At 44.7% G+C, this 13,912-nt stretch overlaps 1 protein-coding gene and 1 pseudogene across 1 annotated transcript; one reads left to right on the top strand and one right to left on the bottom strand.

The window, feature by feature from the left end:
• The first annotated feature begins 110 nt into the window (after positions 1 to 110).
• LOC136467819 (uncharacterized) lies at positions 111 to 6,455 on the top strand. The gene is made up of 12 exons (XM_066466609.1): positions 111 to 269; positions 690 to 749; positions 841 to 894; positions 977 to 1,037; positions 1,115 to 1,191; positions 1,761 to 1,810; positions 2,173 to 2,255; positions 3,338 to 3,408; positions 3,486 to 3,630; positions 5,159 to 5,301; positions 5,378 to 5,470; positions 6,087 to 6,455. Exons 1-12 carry the CDS (start codon positions 231 to 233, stop codon positions 6,165 to 6,167), a joined length of 957 nt encoding a protein of 318 aa, XP_066322706.1. The 5' UTR covers positions 111 to 230; the 3' UTR covers positions 6,168 to 6,455.
• Positions 6,456 to 6,660: 205 nt separating this feature from the next.
• On the bottom strand, positions 6,661 to 8,095 carry LOC136467817 (E3 ubiquitin-protein ligase RZF1-like; annotated as a pseudogene).
• Between the last annotated feature and the right edge of the window lie 5,817 nt (positions 8,096 to 13,912).

Here is a 13,912-nt window from a genome sequence, read left to right as displayed (position 1 = left end):
CCGCACCCAACCCCGTCTCCCACGCAACCTGCTGGTTGGTCTTCCTCGCATCGCATCCGCATCCGCATCCGCATCCGCATCCGAGAGTCCGAGACACCACCCACGAGAACCGTTGGATTTGGTGGACGGTCGATTCAGCCGATTGCACGCCTGTGGCTTCAACCCCGACCCCGACGTCCCTTCCCAGCTCGTCGACCGCCGCCGCCGCCCGACGTCGCCACTCGCCAGCCATGGGGTACACGAAGGACCAGCTTCTCGCGCGCCTCCAGGTCAGTACCACCACTCTCTACCACCTCCGCAGCTCGGCACCATCCTTCTCTAGCTACCAGCCTTCTCGGATTTGCTTCCTCGCTGCCGTGCCTTGGAGATCGACTAGATTGGCGCCGGTGGCCACGCCAGTGCCCCTGCCTGTGTCACCATCGAGATGCTTCCGTCGCGCTTGATTTTCTCAGGATTTGGGTAGTTGTAAATCCTATCCTAGCGTTAAAAGGCGTGGTTGCATCGGAACTTACTCGTGCGGTGTTATAGAAGGAAAAAGGGTTTCTCCGTAGATGTGCATAAATTGAAGTGCGAATACTTATACCTAGATGTCTGGGTTCTGGATATTGCATCCCAAACACACTTTGCTTCCTAGCATCATTATGGAACTCGCTAGCCGGGGCTCAATTTGGTGCTCTTGTCTTCTGCAGGAGCTTAAGATTTATTTCACGTGCTATGATCACCCTGTTGTGTTGACAGTGGAGGAACAGGTGAGTGGACCAAGGAGTTCATACTTTGTTCTGCAATGGTCTCCATTGATTTATCATGAGTGCTAATTTACTTCTTATTTGGCTATGCCAGGCCAAACATGTTGGCCATTTAGGAGGTGCTTTGAGTAAAAATTTACTCTTGAAGGTAAATCTGTGGCTACTGGTGGAATGTAGTTCTGACTGGAGCACTTGTCGTCATGTTAATGTTTCTGAATTCTGAATTTCAGGACAAGAAGCATCGGTTATATGTTATTTCTGCCCTTGCTGGCACCAAAGTTGACATGAAAAGTAGGTAACTTTGCTATGATTACATCTTATTGTTGCTTGTTTTCTGTTAATTAATCTTGTTTTCCTTGAACTTCTAGTTCTTTCTCAACGTCTTGGGTTGGGAAAAGGTGGTCTACGAATGGCTCCGGAAGAAAATCTTCTAGAAGTACTTCAGGTTGGCCATTTATACGATGTTGAAAACTTTCAGCTATTTATTTTTCTAATCTAACCTTAGAAAAACATAGGAGCAATGAAAAAAAAAAGAACACAGTGCATCTTTCGGTTCCATTATTCCTGCACATATGGTCACACAAGTGGTGTCATCTAGTTTACCAGTTTCATTGAACATCAAGAAAGCTTGATTCTATCTTTATTCTTTACCAATGGTGTGCTATTTATAATGGTCACGCTAGTGGTGTCAGGGACTCCTATGTTTTTATGTAGAAATCTCCACCTTTACCAATGGTGTGCTATTCACGTGGTTTATTTCGTTGTAGGTTTTACTTCATAGTTAAATAGAACTGTTTGAGGTGAAGGCTTCTCCAGATGACAAAGTTTCTTATTACTATTTAATTGCTTGAACACACAAATAGAAGTTACTCCGTGTTTCTTCTTGTTCTTTTCTTTTCAGTGAGGAGATTACTTGAGCTTAGGTGCATGCTTGTTTTATTCGGAATCTAAACGAATAGTTCCTTTTTTCCTTAAAATACTTGCTAATCTGTTTTACTTTCTTATTATATCCAGGTGCCCTTAGGGTGTGTTACTCCTTTTGCGTTAATAAATGAGTCCGCAAGGTATGGGGTCTTGCTTTGACTTTATGATTGACTCTGTCTCGTATCTTTATAAATTATGATATCCTTGATTAATGGAAAGCTATTACAACCATAAATTTGTTCCAACTGTGATATAGTAGCAGGAATTTGGCTCTTCAATTTGTGAGTCATATTTCTGACACCTAGATAGAAATACCTCACTGATGAAGGATAGACTGCTTGAGATCTTTAAATCTTGTTTTCTTTTTGAAAATGCTTTGTTCTCTTGCACTTCTGCTTATATTGATCTGCAGTTCTGTACTCTGAAGTAATGCTTGCTATTTTTCTATGCCTTTTAAATTAATGGTTTAACAAATTCATACAATTATGCTTTTTGTGTGCAGTGCTGTTTCACTTTTACTTGATCAAGGTTTCAAGTCTAAACAGATTTGCTACTTCCATCCACTGACAAATGATGTGACAATTGGTATGGTTCAGAATAACAACACTTCTTTTTACTGATGGCGTTCCATTGCTTTAACTATCGATAATACATAACTACTGGTATTCCGAAATGCAAACTGTATATTAGGTGTTACGCTTCTGTGAAGTTGCGCAGATAATATATCCTGACCTGGCTAATGTTATATATGCAAGTTGCATTGGAGGTCACTAAACTTCTCTTGCATGTGCAAATAGGTAATGAATTGCTCGAAATTGAAGTATTATCACTAAACTTTCTGATTTGATCGTCTATAAGGTCCCTGATGCGGCAACTCATCTATTTCACAGTGACATGGACATTACAGTCGCATAAAAGAACATGATCCTTTTTTTTTTTTTTTGCAAAAACCATTAACTTCATTTTAAATCCATATGCCCCTTATATGTTTTTCTAGCCTCATGCATGCAACTAGTAGTATAGTATACTATTTTTCATCCACCCAATGCAGGTGCCAATTGCGCTGCCGGCCACTTTTCTGCTAGCTGGTAAACTCGTGGGCATGCCATATCGAAAACAGAGCCTCCAATTCTACGTTGTGCGCTTGCCCCATTGTGGGCTTGTGGCAGTCCCTCCTGCTGTTCATCATGTCCTGCGGCAGTGCTGCATGCTGGGCATCACTTTCGTGTGGCATGTGGGCATGCTTCTGAAGCAAATCAGTGACATGGTGTCTCCAAAAATTATCTACGCACTCATCACTGTGTTCCAAGCATGTCACTCTGGTCACTGAAGATCTCATAAAGCCCTACTATCATTAGAGTTGAGTAATGTCTGAATGAGTTAGCATGCGGATATATTAGTTCTTAACATGATTAGAATGTGATGGGTTCAATGCAAGGATCATAAACTATTCTCCCACGACTTCAATGTGAACCCATTGTCGTGCTGGCACTAACACGGTGTCCTTGGATGATCCGCTTAGAAAGTTTAGAGTTTAGTGATGGGTTTGTCTCATTTTATAGTTCAGTGACCTATTTGCACATACAAGATAAGTTTGGTGACCTTGGATGCAATTTACCTGATATATTATTTTGTTTGATAGTTGATTTCTAATTTACTTCATCCAGCTCTTAGCTCAAGCAACCTTGACAAGTTTCTCGTCTCCACTGGGAAGCAACCTGCATATGTGGACTTGGAGGTAATGCTGGATGGATTGTCTACGTATTCTTTCATTTTTGTATTGTAGAGATGTTTTATATCACTGCTGCGGTACAGGCTGCACCAGCTGTGGGTAAGGATAATCCTCCTGATCTAGCACATTTGGTTCCATCTGGTGTGCCAAATTCCTCAGAACAACCAGTTGAGAATGCATCACATACTAATGTTCCTCATCATCAAAATAATGTGCCCAAAGAGACAGGTCAGCTATTCATGCATGCCATACTTTGTTTAAGATTTGCTTTATCCTCTATCTATAGACCATGATGGCAGTTCTGTTGTATCAACAAAATTCACATGATTTGGTGACCTTCCTGTGCATGGCCCACATTTGTTTGGATCACTGGCTAGTCGAGAAAAGTTTTTTCTTTAGTATGCACTTATTATACCATATATATGACAGGGTAAGAGAAGTGTTTGGTAGAATTAGCATGCCCTTCTTTGTGAATCTGAATTATGCTTCTACATCATGCTCTCATGGTCATGGCTGGCAAGAGCTCTGTACTTTAATATGGTTCGAAAGTAGGTATGGGATTTCTTATGAGTAACACAAATGTTTATCACTGCCATCAGAGCAAACTAACACTAAGCTTGTGACCTTTGGTCCACACAATGTCGGCCAACACAAACATAGCAAATCATGTAGCAGCTGTCATGAGTTAATGTTTTAGCGTTTCTCATTCACCTAAGGCACCATTTGGATTTGAGGAATGGGGTTGGGAAATGTGATGAGGGGTAGGTTAAATTTAATCCAGTGTTTGTATATTGGCTTTGGAAATAGCAAATTAGACCGGTAGAGTCTTACCGCCTGTGACCGGAAGGTCCCGGGTTCGAGTCGCGGTCTCCTCGCATTGCACAGACGAGGGTAAGGCTTGCTACTGACACCCTTCCCCAGACCCCGCACAGAGCGGGAGCTCTCTGCATTGGGTACGCCCTTTAGACCTTTTCTCACCGGTCCATTCCTGGTGGAATAGCTGTTTGGTTTTGGGCTGAGCAATAAATCATTCTGTTCTCTCATCTGTCATCTCCCTTCTCTCTAATCTTCTTGCTCAGTGCCTCGACGGCATCGGCTGGAAACCAGCAGCAGAATGGCCAGAGACCTCCCACAGCTATCCTATCCAGTCACTGCCTCATGATCATGACAACTTGGTATCAGTAATTCAGTATCCAACGATCCTCGATGGCTTCTGGTATGGATCAGTTCAAGATACAAATGTTTGTCAGTTTAGGAAGGGCACTGTGGGTCATATATAGCTAACCAGTCCATGCCAGACAGGGGGGTGGGGATGGGGGTGGGGGGACCTCTGATAACAGACCCATACCCACCTCTATACAATCCACCTCCACCACCCCACTCCCATCCATACAAACAGTTTGCTATGCAGATGCCACCTCATATGCCATTGAAGTGGTCAATTGTGAATTGTGATCTTGGGTGAATATGTGGCTATTGTGTAGTACTTGACATGCACTATCTTATGTACCTTTGAATATTGTCATGAACTGTTGGTGTTGAAGTACATAGATTCAATGATCATTTCTGGAACTGATTAGTTTCTATTCTTTGTCCTTAGCTCACATACATCATATTTCAAAGGAGGTTGCAACACTTTATGTTGCTTACTGTTGGACTATACTTATATATTTGCATTTTGTTTGCAACTTTTCCTGAGTTCATTTATGATTTCTTAAGTTTCAATAGTCAATCATGACAATCCGTCCATTATTAGAAGTGAAGGCTATCATGACAATTTCCAAAGTTCAGAGCAAGGGTGCAGAAACATCGAGCAAACTAGATAAACCTACTACCAATACCGGTGTTGACAAATTTGTAAATGATGTGTTTGACATCATCTCCCCGTTATTGTCTGAGGTAATCCAGTGAGCTTATCTATGATAGCCTTCTTTTACAACACCTGTTCTTTATGTTGATAAATATTGCCATGCAGGAATTGAAGAAATTGGACATTAAGAAGGAAGAGCTTTCTTCGATCTTAGATGGCCTGAGGGGACGGGCAGATCCAGATTTGAAGAGTATAGCGGTTAGTTTCTGGAATGCTGTTTTTAGAAGACCTACTCGAATTATTTCATACATGATACAACACCTTTTCAAATCCTTTTCCTAAACTGTGTTTAACGATGTATGCTGAGAAAAGGGCAACCCAAAGTAGAAAGTTGGGCCTTCCCCTGTATTTCCTTCTTCCTGTGAATTCTTCCAAGTAAAGTTGAATTTATTAGTCATGCAATTCAGCATAAAGGCAATTCATCAACATTTAATAATAGGCTAATGGCAATATCTTATTAAGTCTTGATTCCCGAGAGTCACCTGGAACATTCGTGCTGGGTCATTACCCCATGCCTAAGAATTAGAGAAAATTAAAATTTACTGTGCCACGCTTGAATGGAAATGGCCTGATCGGGACAAGAAATTTTTAACCTGTCTGTAAAACCTCATCATGCATTTAAACACATAATTGTGAACAATGTTGGTCCAATACAATAGTATAGAACTGATTATTTGATGATATATGTGCAGTTGTATTTTACATTTGCTTCTACATACCCACCAATAATAAGCAGTGAGAAGCCATTTTTTTAACACACGGGACCTGCGCCATCAAGGTCTATGCATAACTAATGTGGATGTTTTCATTGCAGATGACTCTGAAGAATGCATCATATACCAATGGGTTTCACGCTGGTTTCAAAACCATGCTGCATCGTGGTTTAAATGGCTGACCCACTTGGGTCTAAATCGAATGGTTTGATACAAGAAACAGGAATCTGATTTACATATTGAATGAAGTCAACATATTATTTTGATGCTCCCGTTCTATCTATGACGTCAATGCTCCCATTTTTGTTTTTGGATTTGCCTTTTTTTCACTGAGAAGTTCAGTGTCCCATAGAACATGTACTTACGAGATTCTGCTACTAGCTCTGCCAGCATCAGACATTCACATAGAAATGTCTTCGGTCCGTTTCAGAAATTACTGTTAACATGATATATCATCCAGACATTCGCTTTACATGGAGCCTGCCTTTTAATTTGGCACGCTTCTTTTACGATGTGTGATTTACTCGCTTTACATGGAGCCTGCCTTTTAATTTTGCACGCTCCTTTTACGATGCGTGATTTACTCAGTGGACGCGATTTCATTTTTACAAGAGCAGGTCTACATCTTCGCATCAGGCTTCCACCAATCTTCCACCGTTGACATTGAACTGGCAGAACGGCGCCATAGTTACCTGTAGTTTGCTGTTAGGTTTCTGAATTTGAAGTAGGAAGACTGGAAGAGAAGAATTTGATCACATCACTTAACTGGGTAGGAGGCGCTCTTCTCTGGATACGATAAGGACTCCACGAGAACATCTATATGAGAAACAGAGAGCGCCACCAAGCGTAGAATGCTGAAAGCAAATGATAGATGAGAAACGGCTTAGAAAAAGGCGAAGTTGATTAAACAGCAAGCTAAATTTATGCACAACTTGGCATGTTCCTTCGATATGTCGTCTTCGTACATCGCCCAGTTTTTTTTTCAGATCATGAACGAGAAGAAGAAAACGCAGGTTGCCACAAGAACAAAGGACTGGAGGGCCGTCATGTCATTACCGCCGGTGTCGGCCGCGTCGTGCCTGCCGCGCCGCCCGTGCTCCCACGCGTCGTCGGGGTCGTCCATCCCGCGCGGTGGAAACAGCCACGAGAATGGCCCCCACCGCACCAACGTCGCGGGCTCTCTCTCCCTCTCCCCGTTGTTGCCGTTGCTTCCGCCGCGAGGTGCGGCCTGCAGGCTGCTGTCGTTGGACCCGGCTCCCGGCAGCTGGTACCGGCAGACCGGGCAGGAGTTGTGCAGGCGGAGCCACGGCACGATGCAGTCGGAGTGGTAGACGTGCTTGCACGGCAGCTGCCGCGCGGCCTCCCCGAGCTCGAAGTCCTCCTTGCACACGGGGCACTGCGAGCCGTCCGACAGGTGCGCCCCGGTGATCCGCACCGTCGGCAGCGAGTCGATGGCCGACGGCGGCGCCGGCCCCGGCCGGTCGTTCTGCGTTAGCTCCTCGATGAGGTTGTTCAGGTTTGGCCCCGTGAAGTAGTTCCCGGGGTCGATAGCCGGGGGCGTGGACGGCCGCCGCGGCACTGGCGGCGGGGAGGGCACGCGCCGTCGAACCGGCGCCGCAGGTGCCGGAGCAGGAGGCGTGGCAGGTGCCTGCGCCGGCGCAGGCTGGCGGAACGCGCGGCCTGGTACCGTCGTCGTCGGCTCCCCGCCGTATATGACCCAGCGGCGTGGGTGGCCGTCGTACTGGTGCTGCGGGTGGAACGGGTGCGGGAGGAAGTGCGGAGGCGGGAACGCGGGCCGCGCTGGCGGGTCGATCTCGTGGAGGAAGCGGCCGAAGCAGCGCGGGCAGAAGACGTCGGTGGACGGGTAGGAGATGATGCGGAGCGCGCGGCCGCACTGGTAGCACCAGTACATGCGGCACGTCCGGTGGCGCGCGTGCGCCGTCGTCGCCGACATCGGCGGGACGGTGGTTGGTTCGGTTCCTTGCGTCGGGTTGGTTTGTTGGTGCCTGCGTCCTGAGCAGCTGTAGCTCTCGGAGGATCGCCTCTGGAAGTTTGCATGGGACGACGCTGGTTTTAAAGCGAATGCAGGTTTGATTGTTTGGGACGCGGAAATTGAGGCACGGGTGGGAAAGGAATGCTTCGCGGGAGGACGAAAGCGATTCTGTGGCGAGTTGAGATGAGATGAGGTGAGGTGAGTACGTAGGGGGCGTGCGGTGTTTGGCGACGGTGACTTGTGCGTGGCGCCAAAGGGCGGGTTGCTTGCCGGCCAGGAGGTGATGGAGGCGGCCAGGCGGGCAAGTGGCGCGAAGGGGAAAGTAACGGTGGACGGCGGCTGGTTTGGGCGTTGGAGGGAAGCCACGAAGAACAGGTGATGGGCCTGGCCCGAGCAGGAGTTATAGGGCCGAAGCAGTTTCGGCCATTTTTTTTTGGTGGACTCTCAGATAATCAAGTTTGGGCTGGAAAAGGTCCACTCAGCTTAGGGGTTCGTTGCAATCTGCACACCTCCTAAAGCAACGCTTGATGTTCTCTCCTGCTTTTTGCTGAGTCGCAATAGGGCGCAATTTAGCGTGTACGTGCGTTGCTACGAGATAATTAAATTTTTTATATTAAAAACACACGGATCGTACGATAAGATAACAATACTGTAAAATTAAATACCAACGTTATAGTGACATTTAATTCAAAAAGCAAAGTTTGTGAAATTAACACAGTCACAGAGAGCTCGACGTCGTAGACTTACAAACTCTACTGTATAGACTTTCCCGTGATATGACTAAGATAATATTTTATATCGGCAGAAAGAATTCTCTGATATCTATTTCTTTCATACGCCAATAAATCTATGAATAAGTTCCGCTGCATCTCTATATAATCATGTAGACACATGTTCAAGTATATATATAAATATTAGTGCCTGTCATATGGATAATACTGCGTGCCTTAAAAAATCTCTCATAAAATCTTAAAACAAAGTATGTTATACTCACCGTATAAATATGTGTGGCTTTAGGACTATTACACATAGACATATATTATAGAATAAGGTATCCACTTGAGTGTCTGATCCAAGATATTGAATTAGGTGTTGTAATTCTTAATTTTGACATATTTTTCAGGTCAAGGCAACCAATAGTGATACTTTTCTTAGTGGTGCATAATTTTACGGTGTACCTTTTGACTATCTGAGTAAAGACAAGTTAGCACTGTAAAGGCTCAGAAAAAGCTACTGAGAAGGCCAAGGTTGAGTTTTTCTCCACTATGCATACTAAAATCTACGTCCCGTTTATCATTGTTGATGCTTTTGATGCGAAGCAATTCAACATTACTATGATCACATATAAGTTTGAGTCTTTTATGAGCAATCTCATAGAGGGACTCTCATCCTTTATGTGATCTACCTCAAGGATATTAGCATCTCTATCTTACATCGTTCTCTTCAGCAATCAGTTAATATAATTTCTAGGGTTGAAGGAGTTGCCTGATCTTTGAAGGAAGCCTTGTACTGTCCTAATAATATGATTTATTTTTCATGAATACATGCAGGTACTATGATAACACTAACTACACCAAATGAAAGATTAGAGAGATTTGCATAGCCTCTAGAAGGATTTATTTATTAAGTTCTTTGGACTCTACAGGTAGTTTTGAAATATCTGTTTGCATGTCTTGCCTCGTTTCATAATTCAAAATTTTGTAGTTTAATTAGAATATTTAGGTGATTGTATATATATAATATTCAATGCAAGAATAATCTATGCATGTTGTTCTTGAAAGATTTATGCAGTGTAAAGACATCTTTATTTTTCATACATGTCTGTGCTAACGCTATGGTAAAAACAAAAGGACAATATATCAATTAAAAAATAAAACAAAACTCATGCTCAAAGTCAAAGAGATAAATTATAGATGCTTGAATTTTGTCATCCATTATCTACCGGCGTGCCTATAAAATAGACTGAATAAACAATTAAACATAGATAGAAAAATAAATTAATGAAAGGATCATTGCAAACCATCAATCATCTCATAGCTTCGGACAATATCGCAAAGCTACTAAAAACTATAACCGTGCCCTCACCTCAAACATTGTTCAGATAAATGGATTATAATAAAAATAGAAGCAAATGTTAATACACATGGAAATAAACGCACATGTAAAGTAAATAATGCCATTTCAGCGGAAATTTTCTGGGGTAAACTTCAAACCATATCACAAGGAAAACTATCTTCTCATGAAACCATAAAATCAAGTTTTGTCCACCTTATAACATAGGTTTTAAATTTGCTTGGCAAAGAAAAGAATCAACTCTTCATTGAGGTTGATGGCTGTCAAGTTTACTACCTCCCGACCACCATCCAGTTCCAGTGAACCTCTACATGTCTAAAGTTTTCAACATCATCAAAGCATCATCCCATGCTCGACCACCCCCCTCGTAAACAAGCTCTGCTCCTTGATCATCCCCTCCACACTATATGACCTTCCAGTCGCACGATCCTAGGACCTCACTGCTTTATGGAAGTTGTATGGGTGCAAAGAAACTGCATGGTCATCCTCAGCCCTGGGAGTAGCCTGTAATTCAGAAACAATGACATGTTAGTTTTTTGAAACATGCCCTCATGATACTTGCAAAGTATAGTTTAAACTCAAGTGCAAGCTACCAGACAACTAAGTTACTCGCTCCATCTCAAAATAGATGACACTTTAGCTATGAATCTACAATCTAGACAATTGTCATCTATTTTGGGACAGAGGAGTACATCCTAATATAACTCACTGCACTTGCAGTTGAATGACATGTCTTGTGGTCTTAAAAAAAGAATGACCTAACACAAATGTTCCATGCTTGTGCCTTCCATTTGCAGTCTGAAAGGCAATAGTTTCAGAGATCAAATACTGGTGAGTGGTGACTAGTGCCTTAGTGATATTTGAGATGGCTGATACAGAGTAGTTAAAGAAAATGATGTACTCCTATTGAATAGTTGTAGACCATCAGCAATATAGGAATCATCAATTGTCAGGCTTTTTTTGAGTTAGCTGAATCACCATGTTAAATCTAGGTGGTAAAATATTTGTGTTTGACTGACTACTCCAATCGTTCTTTCTAAAATTAGTGTTCTATTGGTTTGGTATCTGCCGCATCTAGAAAGGACACCAAATAAAGAATCGGATAGGCCATATCCGAACGAATTGAGTCCTTGCCATATCCAAATTTGTGAATTCCAAATCCAGCTCAAATACATTTGTCATTTCCAACTCTTGAGAAAAAAATAGTGGGTTTTGAAATACAAACCAATAAAAAAATGGCTTCAAATTTCAGTATAGTTATAATATAAACTACAAACTACAATGGAAAGCCAGATTTTTTATTCACATAGTAAGATACTTGTGCTAATCAAGCAGAACATAGAAGTCAAACAACTGATCACATCAGAAAATTAAGTCTAGCATAACAAATAAACAAATCCTAAGTAAAACTTGAATGTAGCATGGCATTCTCCATATAAAAGCAGACCACCTTGTGTGAAGAATTACCTGCTTCTAGCACAATAGAATTAACAAATCTTCATCACTCTCGCTAAAGTTCCCAGCCATGTATCCATTGTCATCAGAAAGACGAGCTAAAGCTCCAACATGGACCTATGTTCTTTGTAGATGGCTGTGATGGGAGAAATGAATCTAGAAATGTTTCTATATTTTGAAATAGCACCAAATAATGCAGTCCCAAACTGCCCAGATTTGGTCAGGGAGTTGTTGATCACCACAGCAGCAGGCCGTTCCGCTTGCATCGAAGGACGGCATAAAACAGGTCCCCTCCATTGCCATCAATCTACCTACATGGCAAAAATGAAACCAATAAATAAATATCTATGCCCGGATAATGCCACGGAAAAATAATCAAGTGACCTATAGCAGCAGAAAAGTCAGAAAATGATCCTGCCTACTCCTATGCTACAACTATCAGTTTTCAATTTCATGACACTGACATATGAACCTACAATTTAGATTCAGAAATATATAAGCTGGGTACCATTGATCCATAATTAAGTGCCCAACCTTATTTTGTATCTCAACCCCCAAAACATAGTGTCAGATGCGTAATGTTTCATTAGTTAGTGATTCTCTGATTTGCATGGTCGAACATTCAAATACACTATTCTGCAATACCACCAGCACCGATGTAAAAAAGAACACACATAACTGAGCAACCGATTGCACTGAACGCCCAGATGAAGACTGGCAAGGAAAATAGGCGAGCTGAGAGAAAGAACGCATCACCTTGTCGCAACAATGTCCTCCTCAAGCGACCGCTCATGAACCTTACTGGTGGCTAGCCGACCGGCGCTGGCTCGTCTCGCTGAAGAAGAGAAGGATGCAAGCACGCACGACCAAGGTGGGGGGCGGGGGATTGGGAGGGGGCCGTCACTCCACCGCAACTACAGTCGCTGGTCGCGCGTGGAGGCTCAAGCTCCGTGGCTTCTGTAACATCTCGATCAGCGATTCTGCTTGGGCAATTGGAAACAGAAGCATAATTAGTCTGCGATTCATATAGGGTTGAGCTGAGATGGGCGAATTGATTGGATATTTTTGTTGAACGCGGGGAATGTGACACAGTGTGTACCTTGGTTTTGAGCCTGGTGTTGTGCGACGTAGGTAGGATGCATGGTGTGGCCTCATCGTCGACGAGGCGCGCGTGGAGGGAGGCGGCGGTGGTGGCGGCGTGAACCTAGAGACGATGCTCGGCATCCATCCAAGCGGTGCGGTGGCCCATGAAGATATTGGAGGCATGGGCGTTGGCGCGGGCGTCCTGGATCAACGTTAGTGAGGCGCGTGTGGAGGGAGCCGACCTCGTCACCGATGTATCCCGTAGCAACTGCATCAACGCACGGGCACGAAGAAAGTTGCGATCGGGCATAGGAGCCGGGCGGGCGCGTGCGGCGGTGGCGCAGTGAGGGTGGACGGGATAGAGCGAGGGGTGCGGGATCGCACCAAAAGGACACAGCATGTGGGAGATGTCATGGGATCGTACGGAGAGGGGCAGACCCAAAACAAACGTCGCACTAAAAAGTGTCCATGCTTTATTCTTTTTAGTTGTAGGAGATGATTGACCGACGCACAAATTGGCCATGGACCTGACTGTTGGAGTGTTGGTCGAATGGTCGATCAATCAGGCGGCCCGATCTACTGGGAGGGCCATAGAGGCATCTAGCCCACGCCCGCGCCTTGAATTTTTTATTTTTTGGCCCTCTTTTTTTTTTAAAAATCACAAATATGTCATTAGAGGTATGCTTTCAAAAAATGGACCCTTAGCTCGGCATCATCGATGGTGGCGCCGAGTTTACATGTCTTGGCGCCAAAGGGTTTAGCACCTAGGTCGGGGGGCCACGTTGGCATCAAAGTAGAGCCGGGGATGACATGGCAGCCACCTCGGCGTCGTGGATCTTGGTGCCAAGCTTGGCGTCGAGTTTGGCACCACAGATCCTGGCGCCGAGCCGGCCTTACAGGTGGGTCCTTTTTCTTTCTCTCTTCCTTCCTTTCCTTTTCCTCTCTTTCTTTCTTCTCTCTCACTCGACGCCTCCCACCACCGTGCCCCACGTCCCTGTCCCGGTCGCCGCGTCCGTGCCCGCGCCCCCGTCCTGGCCTCGCTGCGCCGGCCGACTAATCCACCGCTCTACCCATAGCCACTTGGCCCGACGACCGCGTCCCGTACCCCCATCCCGGCCGCGCTACGCTGGCCGACTGCCCCACCGCCCCAGCCGTCGCCGCGCCTCGCTCGAGGCGGCCTCCCTGCTGCAGCCACTGAGCCCTGCCCGTCCCGCGGTGCTAGGCCAGGCACTGCTGCCTCTCCGTCCTCCATGTCCGGCCGGACATGTAGGTCATTCTCCGCCACCTCGTCCCATGGCCCTCCACCACGCCCGACACCTCCTC

The sequence above is a fragment of the Miscanthus floridulus genome, chromosome 7, assembly GCF_019320115.1.
Source record: "Miscanthus floridulus cultivar M001 chromosome 7, ASM1932011v1, whole genome shotgun sequence".
Classification (NCBI taxonomy): Eukaryota; Viridiplantae; Streptophyta; class Magnoliopsida; order Poales; family Poaceae; genus Miscanthus; species Miscanthus floridulus.
Note: the sequence above shows the minus strand (reverse complement) of the source record. Positions and strands in the feature narration are given on the sequence as shown.

Coding starts and splice junctions, on each gene's coding strand:
- LOC136467819 (XM_066466609.1), top strand. CDS start 231: ATGGGGTACACGAAGGACCAGCTTCTCGCGCGCCTCCAG. Junction 270..689: donor AGCTTCTCGCGCGCCTCCAG/GTCAGTACCACC, acceptor TGTCTTCTGCAG/GAGCTTAAGATTTATTTCAC. Junction 895..976: donor GTAAAAATTTACTCTTGAAG/GTAAATCTGTGG, acceptor TCTGAATTTCAG/GACAAGAAGCATCGGTTATA.